Source organism: Orcinus orca, chromosome 2 (assembly GCF_937001465.1).
Source record: "Orcinus orca chromosome 2, mOrcOrc1.1, whole genome shotgun sequence".
Lineage (NCBI taxonomy): Eukaryota > Metazoa > Chordata > Mammalia > Artiodactyla > Delphinidae > Orcinus > Orcinus orca.
This window is the reverse complement of record NC_064560.1, coordinates 117117570-117131459: the sequence shown is the minus strand read 5'-3', so window position 1 is coordinate 117131459 and position 13890 is coordinate 117117570. Positions and strand designations below refer to the sequence as shown.

General features: G+C 45.7%; 1 protein-coding gene across 3 annotated transcripts; it reads right to left on the bottom strand.

Moving 5' to 3' along the window:
- Positions 1-324: 324 nt before the first annotated feature.
- PPP1R14D (protein phosphatase 1 regulatory inhibitor subunit 14D) lies at positions 325-13545 on the bottom strand. Of its 3 annotated transcripts, XM_049706634.1 has the most exons (7): positions 13341-13545; positions 10830-10914; positions 9113-9219; positions 8495-8729; positions 1072-1155; positions 836-868; positions 325-641 (listed from the first exon to the last, which is right to left on the bottom strand). In XM_049706634.1, exons 3-7 carry the CDS (start codon positions 9127-9129, stop codon positions 576-578), a joined length of 435 nt encoding a protein of 144 aa, XP_049562591.1. In that variant the 5' UTR covers positions 9130-9219; positions 10830-10914; positions 13341-13545; the 3' UTR covers positions 325-575. The 3 variants fall into 3 exon arrangements, with proteins under 3 accessions (XP_049562591.1, XP_033291678.1, XP_004274033.1); XM_033435787.2 differs by lacking the exons at positions 10830-10914; positions 13341-13545 and having other exon boundaries at positions 9113-10242; XM_004273985.3 differs by lacking the exons at positions 10830-10914; positions 13341-13545 and having other exon boundaries at positions 8495-10242.
- Positions 13546-13890: the final 345 nt, after the last annotated feature.

The following is a 13890-nucleotide window of genomic DNA, read 5'->3' as shown; positions in this document are numbered from 1 at the left end:
CAAACCCAGCTGGTTTTTTTCCTGTTACCTCTACTATGGGTCTTTGCCACTTGGGTTCCTATTGGTGATGTCAGGATGCTGTGTCTCTTAGCCAGGTGCCTTCTGCTTGGCCTCCAGGCCTTGCTTGATGGTAATTTCTCTGACGCAGAACTGTGACCTTTATCTTTGAATTCTCAAGCCCTGGGTGGGTGGATGGATAGATGGACAGATGGGTGAGGTATGTGGAGGCAGCCTAGTGACTCAGGATGCTGGCCTTATGGTATAACACTTCAGTCCCTCCCTCCTCCATCCCTCAGCACAGATATGCTCCACACTCCATTCAGCTGGGGCTCCTCAAGGTTTTATTCACTTGGCTGCCGAGGAAAGCACTGGGCCATAGCCATGACTGGCTCCCAGAAAGCCCAGCTGACAGGAATTAGCTGTGACTGCACATAGACAGGGGTGTCCAAATGTCCCTCCTCACTCTCCATGTTCCTTGTCTGTGTCCCAAGGAGCTGTTTCCCTCTCAGCCCAGGATCCAGGGGTTCAGGGCAGACCTGGCAGTGCTGAAGCTGATGAAGGTAGTCTCACAAGGCTTATTTCTGAGGCCGACTGAGTCTCCGAAATTTCTTGAGTTGACTGAGCAGCTCAGAGATAAAAGGCTGAGAAAGAAACACGGGTGAGATCAAGGCATGGGGTCACACCCACCCACCACACTGCTCTCCCTAGTCTCCACCTGACCCCATCGCTTCAGAGTCAGGGAAGGGGAGAAGGACCCAGGACCAAGCTTTCCTCTTCGCTAGCTGCCGTCCCGCTGGGCCTCCTCTTACCCCCAGACTAACAGAGCATCCCTTACCTCTGTGGGGCGGGGGCAGTTTTGGAGAATAGCCTGGTGGAAGAAAGCAGAGAGTGGGTCCCTGAGCCACAGCACTTTGTCACGAGTCCCCAGTCAGTCTCCCAGGAATTCTCCCCTCTGAATTGGTTCTCCACACACAGATGGGGAGGCAGAACCTGGGTTCTTGGGCTCCCCTTGGTCCAAGCCCAGCTTCCATCCCCCAACCCCTGGGCCCGGGGCCTGGCCCCCCATTCTACCTCCAACTGAGTCTTCTGCTCCTCTGTGGATAGTTCCATGAGAGCCTCCAGGTCGATCTCAGGCTCAGAAGGAGTTGGTTGATCCTGTTTGGGAATCACACGGGGCTCAGAGGAGCCTGGCTAGCTGGTGCTGGGGTGACAGTTAACTGTCGGGTTCACCCATCTCCCACTCTATTTCCCATGTTCAGTTCCTCTCCTCACCTTACTCAAACCACCCCATTCATCGTTTTATTCAACAGTTACTGAATAACTACTATGGTCTACCTGAAACAGTCTAGGGTTCTTTAAAAAGAGTATCTGTTTAATTTCAATAGTTATAAACATTGTTAGTAGGGATGCAAAATGGTGCAGATGCTTTGGAAAATAATTTGGCAGTTCCTTAAAATGTTAAATATAGAGTTATCATCTGACCCAACAATTCCACTCCTAGGTCTATTCCCAAGAGAAGTGAAAACAGACATCCACATATGTCCATATGAATGTTCACAGCAGCATTATTCATATTCAAATGTCCATCAACTGGTGAATGGATAGATAAAATATGATGTAGCCATACAATATTTTTCAGCAATAAGAAGGAACAAAGTAGTGATTCATGCCACAACATGGATTAACCTTGAAAACATGTTAGTGAAAGAAGCCAGTTACAAAAGGCTTCATATTATATGATTCAATTTGTATGAAATGTCCAGAATAGGTAAATCTATAGAGACACAAAGTGGATTAGTGGTTGCCTAATGCTGGAAGTGGTGGTGGTAGGGAATGGGGTGTGACCACTAGCGGGTACAGGGTTTCTGTTACAGATTATAAAATGTTCCAAAATAAGGGTCATCCCTGGTGATGCAATGGTTAAGAATCCGCCTGCCAATGCAGGGGACACAGGTTCGAGCCCTGGTCCAGGAAGATCCCACATGCCACGGAGCAACTAAGCCTGTGAGCCACAACTACTAAGCCTGTGCTCTAGAGCCCACGATCCACAACTATTGAGCCCGTGCGTCACAACTACTGAAGCCTGCGTGCCTAGAGCCTGTGCTCTGCAACAAGAGAAGCCACCGCAGTGAGAAGCCCGTGCACCACAACAAAGAGTAGCCGCCGCTCACCACAACTAGCGAAAGCCCATGTGCAGCAACAAAGACCCAACGTAGCCAAAATAAGTTAATTAATTAATTTTTTTTTTAAAGTAAGTGCTGGGACTTCCTGGCAGTCCAGTGGTTAAGACACCATGCTTCCATTGCAGGGCGCACAGGTTTGATCCATGGTTGGTAAACTAAGATCCCACATGCCACACGGTATGACCAAATAAATAAATAATAATAAATAACAAATAATAAAATACACTTGTTTTAAAAAAAATTCCCTCTCTGTTTAAAAAAAACAAAAACAAGTAAGTGCTTTTTTTTTTTTCTTTTTTTTTTTTGCGGTACACGGGCCTCTCACTGTTGTGGCCTCTCCCGTTGTGGAGCACTCTCAACCACTGCACCACCAGGGAAGCCCCGTAAGTGCTTTTTGAAGAACATTTTGGATGGTGGAAATGTTCCATATCTTGATGGGGTAGTGGTTATATATGGCAAAGTGCATTCAAATGTACACTTCAAAAACAGGCAAATCTTGTTGTCTGCCATTAGACTTCAGTAAAGTTGATTTAGAAAAGAAAGAAAGGGCTTCCCTGGTGGCTCAATGGTTAAGAATCTGCCTGCCAATGCAGAGGATACGGGTTCGTGCCCCAGTCTGGGAAGATCCCACGTGCCACGGAGCGGCTAGGCCCGTGAGCCATGGCCACTGAGCCTGCGCTCTAGAGCCCACGAGCCACAACTACTGCGGCCCGTGCACCTGGAGCCTGTGCTCTGCGAAGAAAGAAGCCACTGCAATGAAAGCCCACACACAGCAACAAAGACCCAACACAGCCATAAATTAATTAATTAATTAAAAAATATTTTTTAAAAAAAAGAAAAGAAAGAAAGAGAAAAGATGCCTCACCCTCTCATTCCTTCCACTGCCAATGGGTAACCACTGTTAACAGTTTTGGTCCTTCTATACCATTTTAAAAATAAACAGTGCTAGGGTTCTAAGTTACTTCTTTCACCCTAAACTCTAGACTTTCCCCTTTGCTTCCTTGGTTTCTAGCGCATCTGATTTAGCATTCATTCACTAAATGCATATTTATTGAGAGCATGCTATGCACCAAGCATTGTGATGGGGCCATAACAGCAAAGACAGACAGACATGATCTTGCCCTTGAAAAGCTTATAGTCTCCTGAGGGATACAGACAAGTCAAATGGCAGTTATAATACAGGGCAATAAGCACTCTGATGAGACACTATGGTAGCACATGTAAGGGGAACCTAACCAAGTCTGGGGTTTAGGAAGGCTTCCAGGAAGAGGTGACCTCTAATCTCAGACCTGAAGGCTGAATAGGAGTTAACAAGATGTTTACACTTCTGATGATGGAGTAACAGGGACTGGATTTATTCTCTCAACATAAGTAACTAGAAAACCGGACAAAAATATATGAAAAGTGTTTTCAGACTTTACATAACAGGTAACTCAGCACTACCTGGGAAAGAAACGAAATGAAAGGGAGATCCCAAGCAGAGCACAGTGGTCATACTAAATTGATATGACAGATACCAGAATTTGGGGTTGAGGTGGCTGGAAGTTGCCAGAGTTCTGCAGAGGAGGAAGTTATGAAGAAAGAGACCTCCAGAAATCTACATAAGGGTTCTTCTGAGTCTTTGCTGAACACAAGATACACATTCACAGGGTAAAACTTCACAAAGCCAGGTACTCTGAGGCACTGTGGGCACAGAGATGAACACTTCCCAGACCTCACAGAGGACTGACACAAATCAATTTCCACTCAGTCAGAGTGGACAGTCATCACTGATCATACAGGAATTCAGGAGAGACCTCAGGAGGGCCCTGCTTTACTTGGGGGGTAAATTATTTCCTAGATTAAAGGCCACTCTATACTCACCCCAACAGAATTTAAAAATAAGCTTCAGAAGGATCAAACTGAACCACAAGTAGCTAAACTGCATCCTAGAACAAAGTCCAACACTCTAAAGGAAGAAAAAAAATCCAACAACGTAAAATTCACAATGTCCAGCATCCAATCAAAAATCACGAGTCAGGGCTTCCCTGGTGGCGCAGTGGTTGAGAGTCCGCCTGCCGATGCAGGGGATGCGGGTTCGTGCCCCGGTCCCGGAAGATCCCACATGCCGCGGAGCGGCTGGGCCCGTGAGCCATGGCCGCTGAGCCTGCGCGTCCGGAGCCTGTGCTCCGCAACGGGAGAGGCCACAACGGTGAGAGGCCCGCGCACGGCAAAAAAAAAGAAAAAAAAAAAAAAAAATCACTAGTCACAGGGCTTCCCTGGTGGCGCAGTGATTAAGAATCCACCTGCCAATGCAGGGGACACGGGTTTGATCCCTGGTCCGGGAAGATCCCACATGCCGTGGAGCAACGAGGCCCGTGCGTCACAACTACTGTGCCTGCGCTCTAGAGCCCGCAAGCCACAACTACTGAAGCCCGTGTGCCACAACTACTGAAGCCTGCACACCTAGAGCCTGTGCTCTGCAACAAGAGAAGCCACCACAATGAGAAGCCTGCACACCGCAACAAAGAGTAGGCCCCACTCACTGCAACTAGAGAAAGCACGCACAAAGCAACAGAAGACCCAGTGCAGCCAATAAATAAATAAATTAATTAATTAATTAAAAATAAATCTATAAAAAAATCACTAATCACGCCAAGAAGCAGGACATGTGACCTATAAGCAGGAGAAAAAATCAATTAATAGAAGCAGATCAGATATGACAGAGATGATGGAATTAGCAAATGAGGAAAACATGAGCATAGTAATGAGAGAAATGGAAGACATGAGAAAGAACAAAGTGAAGTATCTAGAGATGAAAAGTAAAATATTTTAAAGAAGAATTTTACTGAATGGAATTAATGGCATATTTGACACTACAGAAAAAAAATACCATTTAAACTTGAGGAAATAGCAAAAGAAACTAGCCAAAATGAAGCATGGAGAGAAAAAAACTGGTAGAAAAGAAAAGAACAGCATAGAGCTTTGGTGATCTGTAGGACCATATCAAGTGGTCTAACATACATGTAACTGGAATCCCAGAAGGTGGATGCTGGGGCCAAATAATAAAAATACATACTAATGATTAGAATTCCACCTCTAAAAAAGGATTAGTCCTGCTCCCAAAACCATTTTATATCATTTATGACATTAACTATACGTATATTGAACATAGGGTATGTATATCACTGAGAGTCAGATTGTCACTGCAGTCTGGTATTGAGAATATGGGCTCAAATCATAATCCAAAATATTCTTTCCCTCAAGTATTTTTTGAATTCTCAGAAAATGAGCAGATATATCAAACAACTGTGACCAAGGTGAACAAGTATGGTTATATTGTGACTCTGTATTACATGTGGTAGTTTCCTGACAGATGCTGCCTGATTTGACCCCTTTCTCTGCTCCACTCCATACTCTGTCCACTTACTCCTGATCTCTCTGCCATAGAAACCAGTAATTGAGTGAAGTTCAGAGATGAGCTAACAAATGTTTGTTTCACATTTCATTGACTATATATATATATATACACACACACACACACACACACACACACACATATATATATATACACACACACACATATATATATATATACACACACACAGACATATATATATATACACACACACACACATATATATATATATATATACACACACACACACACACATATATATATACTGTTTTATTTTTCCTTTGGCCTCACTGCTTGCAGGATCTTAGTTCCCTGACCAGGGATCGACCCTGGGCCCATGGCAGTGGAAGCTCCGAGTCCTAACCACTGGACCGCCAGGGAATTCCTGATAATACATTTTCAACGTTGTAAGTTTAATAGATTGTTTCTTAAAATGCCATCACATCAAAAGGGCTGCATCAAAATGCATGGTATCATGTAAGCTATAGGAAACTCTGGGGTGGTCAACAGTGTCCCCTGCTGATGTGTACACCAGATTTGGCCCCAAGGTGGTGATTGGTGACTTTGCCAAGAGGTCTCAATAGAGTGGTGGGAACAGAAGTCAGAATCCAGTGGTTTGAATGGTGATAGGAAAGGAAAAAGTAAGTAAAGCCTCTGAGTTGGTACAAATCCTTTAAGGAGACAGGAAATAGGGGATGGTAAAGGAGACAGGAAACAGGGGATGGTAACAAAAGGGGGGCATATTGTTAAACCAGAGTCTCCTTAAAATAGGAGAAACTCATGAGTGTTTAAGTCCCTGCTTAGAAGCCAAATCCACACTCCATTTCTGGACAACAGGAGCTCCAGGCCCCCAAGTCAGTTTGTTTTGTTGAACACAGACCTGGCTTTTCACAAGACCCTAAAGCAGGCTGCACACCCAGTGAGAAGAGGGGGGGTCCTCCAACAAAGGAAGGTTGGGTTCCACTAAACTAAACTAAACAAATAGTGACGCAACCCACTCCTGGAACCATTCCCAGTGGTGCTACCCAAGGTGGGCATGTGGTGGGGAGTCCCAGTGGGTGGAGAGGGGCTCTATGCAGGAATAACTGAGGCAGGGTAAGCCTGGAGACTGGGTTGCCTCAACCTCTGCCCAAGATGACCAGCCACCTGAGGCTTCCCCAGCCACTTGCCTGCTTCCTGCTGAAAAGGACAGAGATTAGAAGAGGAACTGCCACCTGGCACCTTTGGACAATTGTCATGACAACTGTAGACCAGGTTATTTTATTACAGTCATTGCCTGGGAGCGGTCCTCCCATATGTCCTGTTTTCCAATGTTATGAGTTCATTATTTTACAGCTTTTCCCCTGCCTTGATCTTTGCCCTGAGGTGTCTGAGATATGAGACTTTTTATGTAAGGGCACAACAGTCTGAAACTGAAACTGATCCAGAGAGGGAGGGTGCTGGCAGGAATGAAGGGCAGCGGAGATGTCCTGCAAGGTGAGAGTACACATAGGCAAAGAAAGTTTGCCTCTCCTGTTCCCAGTTCTAGGGCATCTCTCTCCCCTCTGCGAGTGGCCCAGGATGCTGCCAGGGACACCGTCAACACCTGGACCAAACCAACACATGACACAGTGAGACTCACAAGACAGCCTGGGCCACATGCATCACTCTTCCCCTCCCCCAACCACAGGACCACTGACACAGCCCTTACCTGGAAGAATCACAAGCCCTTGCTGCCCCCAAAAGAAAAGACAGGACCTGAGTAAGGAAGGAGAGAAACAAGGACCATGGCATGTGGACAAGGAGGACTCTGGTCTCCGGCTTGGCGCGTGGTTCTCGCCAGCCACACGCTACAATCAGCAGTGGAGCTTATGAAAAAGACCAGTGCCTGGGCCCCACCCTAGTAGATTGAAATTCAGTTGAAATGCAGCTGGGGCATCGGATTATTACTGAAGTACTTCAGGTGTGGAGAACCACTAGCAGCTTGAATAAACGCTCAGGCGCTACAGGCAGAGCCCCAGCTGCAGCTCCTGGTCCCTGGGCTCCCTAGTGGTGTGACCTTGGGCTAGTTACTCAACATTTCTAAGCCTCCATTTCCCCCACGGTAAACCATACCTACCTAATGGACTTGTGGGGAGGGCTGAATGAAATAACACAAGTCAGGTGCTGGGTACTGTGCCTAGTGCTGAGTTAAGTGCTCAAAATGTTATTCTTGTTGTTGGAGCAGCATTTGTTACTACACTAGGATCCCGATTAGTAGGTATCTAGGTAAAAAAAAAAAAGGGCTACTCTCCCAGGGTGGGGTTGAGGGGAGTCAGTCAGAGCCAGGGCCAAGGCTAGGTCGGGTGCTGGTATTAGCGTTCACTATCGGTAACTTTGACGTTCTAGTCCAGCACTATCTGTTCTGAGATGATGGAAATTTTCTGTATCTGTGCTGGCAACTTGGTAGCCACTAGCCACCTGGATGTATGGGGCACTTGAAATGTGGCTAGTGTGACTGAAGAACTGAACTTTTAATTTTCATCAGTTTAAAGTTAAATAGCTACACATGGCTGACAGCTACAGGAATGAACAATGTCGCTCTAGTCGTGTATGTGCGTTGAGGTTGAAAGTAAATAAAGAAAAGTAACTCCTCTACTATCTCATCTGAGCCTCAAAAAGTCCTATGAAAGGTATACGACAGGCATTGATAGCCCCGTTTTATAGATTAGGAAACTAAGTCTCAGGGGTGTTAAAAGACCTGCTCCAGATTATGTAGAGAGTGAGAGGCAGAGCCCAGACCAGAGGGAGGCAGATTTCAGGACTGCAAACCCATGATTCACCTGTGGGGAAAAACTTTGTCTCCATGGGAGCATCTCTCATCTGCCCTCCAGCTCCTCCTGAGGCCTCAGAGCAGGCTCTCTCCCGGTCCCCCGGCCCGCGGTGTCTTACCCACCTGGAAGAGATCCTGAACCTGGGCGTCCACCCACTGCTCCATCTCCAGCCAGCTCTGGAGCTGCCCCCGGTCATACTTCACCGTCAGCCGGCTGAGTTTCCGGGACCTGGACGCTTTGGAGGGGTCGGACTGGGACTTTGAGTCTGTGGATGACGTCCTCCTCCTCCCAGAAGCCCACTGGACCTTCTTTCTTGGATTCTCCTTGTTCGGGTTGGGAGATGTGCAGGAGGCAGGGCTTGAAGACAGCATGGAAGGATTGGTTTGGTCAAGGAGCTGGGAAAAACTGCCAGTCAGAGCAAGAGAGCCAGGGAACGAGGAGACAGAACAGAGGGCGAGGCCAGCAGGGAAGAAAGGAAGGCAGGCAGGAGGGAGGGCCAAGGCTCCTGGAGTGGTGGGGGTCAAAGATCAATAGGCCTTTGTCTAGTGCTGGGAATGCCAGTCTTTTGGCTCCTGGCTGCTGGTGAGCGGCACTCCTGAGCCGTGCCCCGGGCTCCCTTTCTGCAGCTGCTGGGACGGAGTGATATACCAAGCAAAGGTCAAGAGGATGCCATGCCTCCAGAGGAGGAAGAGGCCCTTGGGTCCTGAGGCGTGCGGGGCTCTGACCTGAGTCATACTCACCTGAGAGCCCTCAGCATCCCACTTTCCTGGCCTAGATCCACCTGGGCCCCCAGAAGCTGCGGTCACATGGATCCTGCTGCAGTGGGGTCCCTGGCTGGCAAGGGCTCCTGCTCAGAGAGTTGTGCTGCTGATGGCAGAGTCACCTCAGGGATAATTAGAGGGGTGGTTATCTCTGGCCCTAATGGGGTCAGTATCCTCTTGTGTCTGAGTATGAGCTGCCTTTAGGAATGTGAGGGAAGAGGCACTACCCTGGCCCTGTGTTTGCAAAGGCGAGCTTGTCTCCCAAGCCCATTCCCCAGGGGCAACTGCTTAGGAAGCCATGTTTATCATCACATGACCCTCCCCCGACTCACATCCTTCCTGATGCAGAGGAACCCTGCAGACCTAACATTTACCCAGGTGTCAAGGACTATTACTTCTAGGCCTACTTGCATTCTAAAGGAAGGGTGTTTTTGGACTTCCCTGGTGGTGCAGTGGTTAAGAATCCACCTGCCAAGGCAGGGGACACGGGTTTGAGTCCTGGTCTGGGAAGATCCCACATGCCGCGGAGCAACTAAGCCCACATGTCACAACTACTGAGCCCGTGTGTCACAACTACTGAAGCTCGCTTGCCTAGAGCCCATGCTCCGCAACAAGAGAAGCCACTGCAATAAGTCCACACACTGCAACAAAGAGTAGCTGCTGCTCGCCGCAACTAGAGAAAGCCCGCGCACAGCAATGAAGACACAATGCAGTCAAAAATAAATAAATTACAAAATAAATAAATAAAGGAAGGGTGTTTTTGTTTGTTTAGTCTTTTGTAACAAAAATTTCAAAACTTTTTAGAAAGGTTACAACAACAGAATACTACTATAATTTTTTTTTTTTAATGAACAGCTCAGGACAAATGAAAAATGAAAGTGTCTCTCTTCCCCCCAGTTCCACTCCCTAGAGGGAACCCAACCAACAGCTTCTGCTTTTAGTTCTCCTGAGATCACCATTATCCCTTTGTGTAATATCATAAATTTGTCCATTTTAGACAGTATCTCTTCTCTCCTCAGTATGAACGATGAGAGATTTAACTCCCTCACTCATGCTCTCTCATCACCTTTCCTTTGCACATTCTAATTTTTGTTTATGTATTTTTTTTTCTTTTATATATTTCTTTTTAGGTCTTGTAGTGGTTGCCTTTATGATGCTGAGTTTCTGTTTCCAAAGTATCAACTTCATACACTGACTCCTAAAAGACAGTGTTAGACACAGGCCAACGGATGAGTCTTTAATGATGAAATTTTAGGCCCTAAGTTAACAGGGTGAGGGAGATGTTTGAAGGCTGGAGGCCAAGATGGTAGCCTGGAAAAGCCCAGGCTTCAGAGGAAGGCTGACAGACCCCAGTTCAAACCCAGCTTTGCCCTGCATTGGTTTAATAACCCTCAAGTTTCACAACCTGAGTCTGTTTTCTCATCTGCAAAATGGGGTTTTGGAGAGGATTAAATGAGATGATGTATGTAAACATTCAGCCTGATATCCAAAACAGAGTCCCTTCTCAATAGACATCCCTTCCCTTCCTTTCTTTGCCTTCTCATCCTCCCTGCCTTCCTGGTGAGGCTCTGTCCGTCAAAGGCTGGCCCTGGAATTTCTCTGCAGTGGCTTCCTTCCTGGTCCTCTTTGGAGGAAGGTGGCAATAAGAAGGGGGTAGGGAGGCCTCTAAAATACAGCCTGTAGACTCAGCTCTTACCTTGATGACCTGTTACATTCTGTGATAGGCTGTTATGGCTGTTCCCTCCCTCTTCTGTTTCTGTCTTCTGAAGCGTTTGGGAGCCCTTTCAAGAAAAGGAACCAGATCAGAAGAGTCTATGGGTTTTGTTCATTCATTAACTCATTCATTTAACAAAGATTTTATGAGCTCTTCTTGTAGGTCAAGTATTATACTCAGTACTGGGAACTGGTGATCCAAAAAAGACACAGTCTCTGTTTTCATGGAACTTACAGTCTAGTGTAAAAATAAACAAACATTAACCAACTAATCAAATAAATGTAAAACTACAACTGTATTTAATGATCTGAAGAAAAGGTAAGAGGAGATATAGTAGGAGTTAACTAGGTACAGGAGCCAGCAAGAGTGGAAATGGCAGAAGGCACAGCATATGCAAAGGCCCTGTGACAGGAGGAAGAGGGTGAATACAAGGGACTAGAGAAGGTCAATGGAGATGGAACAAAGAGATGAGGGAAGCAAAAGCGAGCCATGAGGCAGACAGGGTGGAGGTATCTACATAGGGCCCTGTCAACCATGTTAAGGAGTTTTGTCTCTATCCTAAGAGCGTTGGGAATAACTGCAAAATCTTAAGCAAGGGTGGTTGGGTAGACTGACGAGTTCAGATTTAAATTTCCAAAATATCGCCTTAGCTATTGAATACAGAGAGGATCAGAGGGCACAGAAGTCCTGGAGGTCAGTTGGGAGGCCATTGCTGTAGGGCTTGACGGGGGGAGGTAGCGCTGGTGATAGTGAGAAGTGGACACATTGGAGAGCTATTTAGGCGGTAATATTTAACAGAACTTGGCAATGGATTGGAATATGCAAACTTCATGAATGCTTACACAGGAACACAGACAGGTTCATGCATGGGGGCTCTCTGAGCATATTTCCTCATCTGTAAACTGGGGGTTGGTGAGATTCTGCATGAGCACACAACATGGCCCCAGTGAAGCTTGATGGTACACAAATGAGTTATGCTCATTATTTATAGTGTAACCCTCCTTATTTGCATTCTTCCATCTCAGCATTGACCTGCGGAGTGTCACTATTCATCAGTAAATTTGCCCAAGATAAGGGAACTCAAGTTTCAAGATAAGATGTGAAGAAAAACCACCAGGACCACAGGGTCATATCAGGGTGGAAATAAAGACGGTGCAGACCTGGGCAGAGGCAAGGGTGTCTGCCCTGCTCTCCTGGCCTGGCCTGGGTCCAGTGGTGGGATAAAATAAGCAGCAGGCAGACCCCATCAGAACTAGACAGGATTTTTGTTTTTTAATTTTTCAGCCACGTCACGCAGCATGTGAGATCTTAGTTCCCCCACCAGGTATCAAACCCGTGCCCCCTGCAGCAGAAGTCTTAACGACTGGACCACCAGGTAAGTCCTTAAAAATTTTTATAATAAAAGAAAAGCATGTTCATTTTAGAAACATTTCTAAATTTTCTAAAACATTTAAAAATTCCCATAATCCTGCCACACAAAACCACTGCTAGCATTCTGGCAAGTTTCTATTCTCTCTTTTTTTTTTTTAAATGATTTTTAAAACAATTTTATTTATTTTTGGCTGCTTTGGGTCTTTGTTGCTACATGTGGGCTTTCTCTAGTTGCAGTGAGCAGGGGTGCACAGGCTTCTCATTGCGGTGCACAGGCTTCTCATTGCGGTGGCTTCTCTTGTTGCGGAGCACAGGCTCTAAGAGCACGGGCTTCAGTAGTTGCAGCATGCGGGCTTCAGTAGTTGTGGCTCGCGAGCTCTAGAGTGCAGGCTCAGTAGTTGTGGCTCACTGGCTTAGTTGCTCCGTGGCATGTGGGATCTTCCCAGACCAGGGCTCGAACCCATGTCCCCTGCATTGGCAGGCGGATTCTCAACCACTGTGCGACCAGGGAAGCCCCAAATAAATATTAAAAAAAAAAAAAAAAAACCTATCGGAACTTCCCTGGTGGCACATTGGTTAAGGCTTCACGCTCCCAGTGCAGGAGGCCCAGGTTCAATCCCTGGTCAGGGAAATAGCTCCCACGTGCATGCCGCAACTAAGAGTTTGCATGCCATAACTAAGAAGCTGGCGAGCTGCAACTAAGAAGCTCCCTTGCCACAACTAAGACCCAGCCCAACCAACCAAATAAATAAAATGTTAAAAAAAAAAAAACTATCAATACTTCAATAAAAAAAGTTTTTAAAAAGACATGTTCATTGTAGAAAATTCTAAAATATAGATATAAGAAGTATAAACGATATGTTTGGTGTATTTTCCACTTTTTATATAGATTTACTTATTTTGGATTTTCACGAAATTGGATCATTTTGTAACATGTGTGCTATTTTGTAACTTATATTTTGAATACTTTTTGTGTCATTAAGTAATTTTATACACATCTTTTTTCAACACTGCAGAGTTTCTCAAAATTTAGACCATGACTCAGAGTAAGAAATTCATTTAACCTCATGACACACATGCATACAAACACGAAATGAAAATGTCTTATGAAGCAAAACTTACCTTTATTTTTTCAAGTGCTGACGGCAAGTCACTTTGCTTTCAAGACTCACTAATAGTTTCCAACCTGTTCTGTTAGAGGCAATTCCATGATCTAGTTACTCAGTCCCCTGCTACTAGATATATAGATTGCTACCAATTTTTTTGCCATTATAAATATTACTGCTCTGAACATCCTTGTAACTATTCCTTTTTTTAGCAACGCATGCTTCCCACCCCCACTCCCCCCTCCCACACTTTAGTGGATTTTCTAGAGGCAGAACTACAAGGACAAAGGAAGTGTGAACTTGTAGGGGAATTTGATGTTATGGCCATATTAGCTCCCTGAAAGGTTGTACCAAATAAACTGTTTATAGTTTGATATCCTAATTTTTTTAGTTAATGAATATCTTAGTTTTATATTGCTGCATAACAAATTATCCCCAAATTGATCAGCTTAAAACAGTAGGCATTTATTATATCACTGTTTTAGTTGGTGGTTTAGCTGGCTCTTCTGGCTCAGGGATTCTCAGAAGGGTGCAAGCCAGGTGCAGGCCAGGGCTCTTGGCCAGAC

Bases quoted from the DNA above. Each gene is read 5' to 3' on its own strand.
- PPP1R14D (XM_049706634.1), bottom strand. The intron at 869-1,071 runs GTAGAATGGGGG...TTCTTCCACCAG, and splicing joins AGCAGAAGACTCAGTTGGAG to GCTATTCTCCAAAACTGCCC. The intron at 642-835 runs GTAAGGGATGCT...TTTCTTTCTCAG, and splicing joins ACTGCCCCCGCCCCACAGAG to CCTTTTATCTCTGAGCTGCT.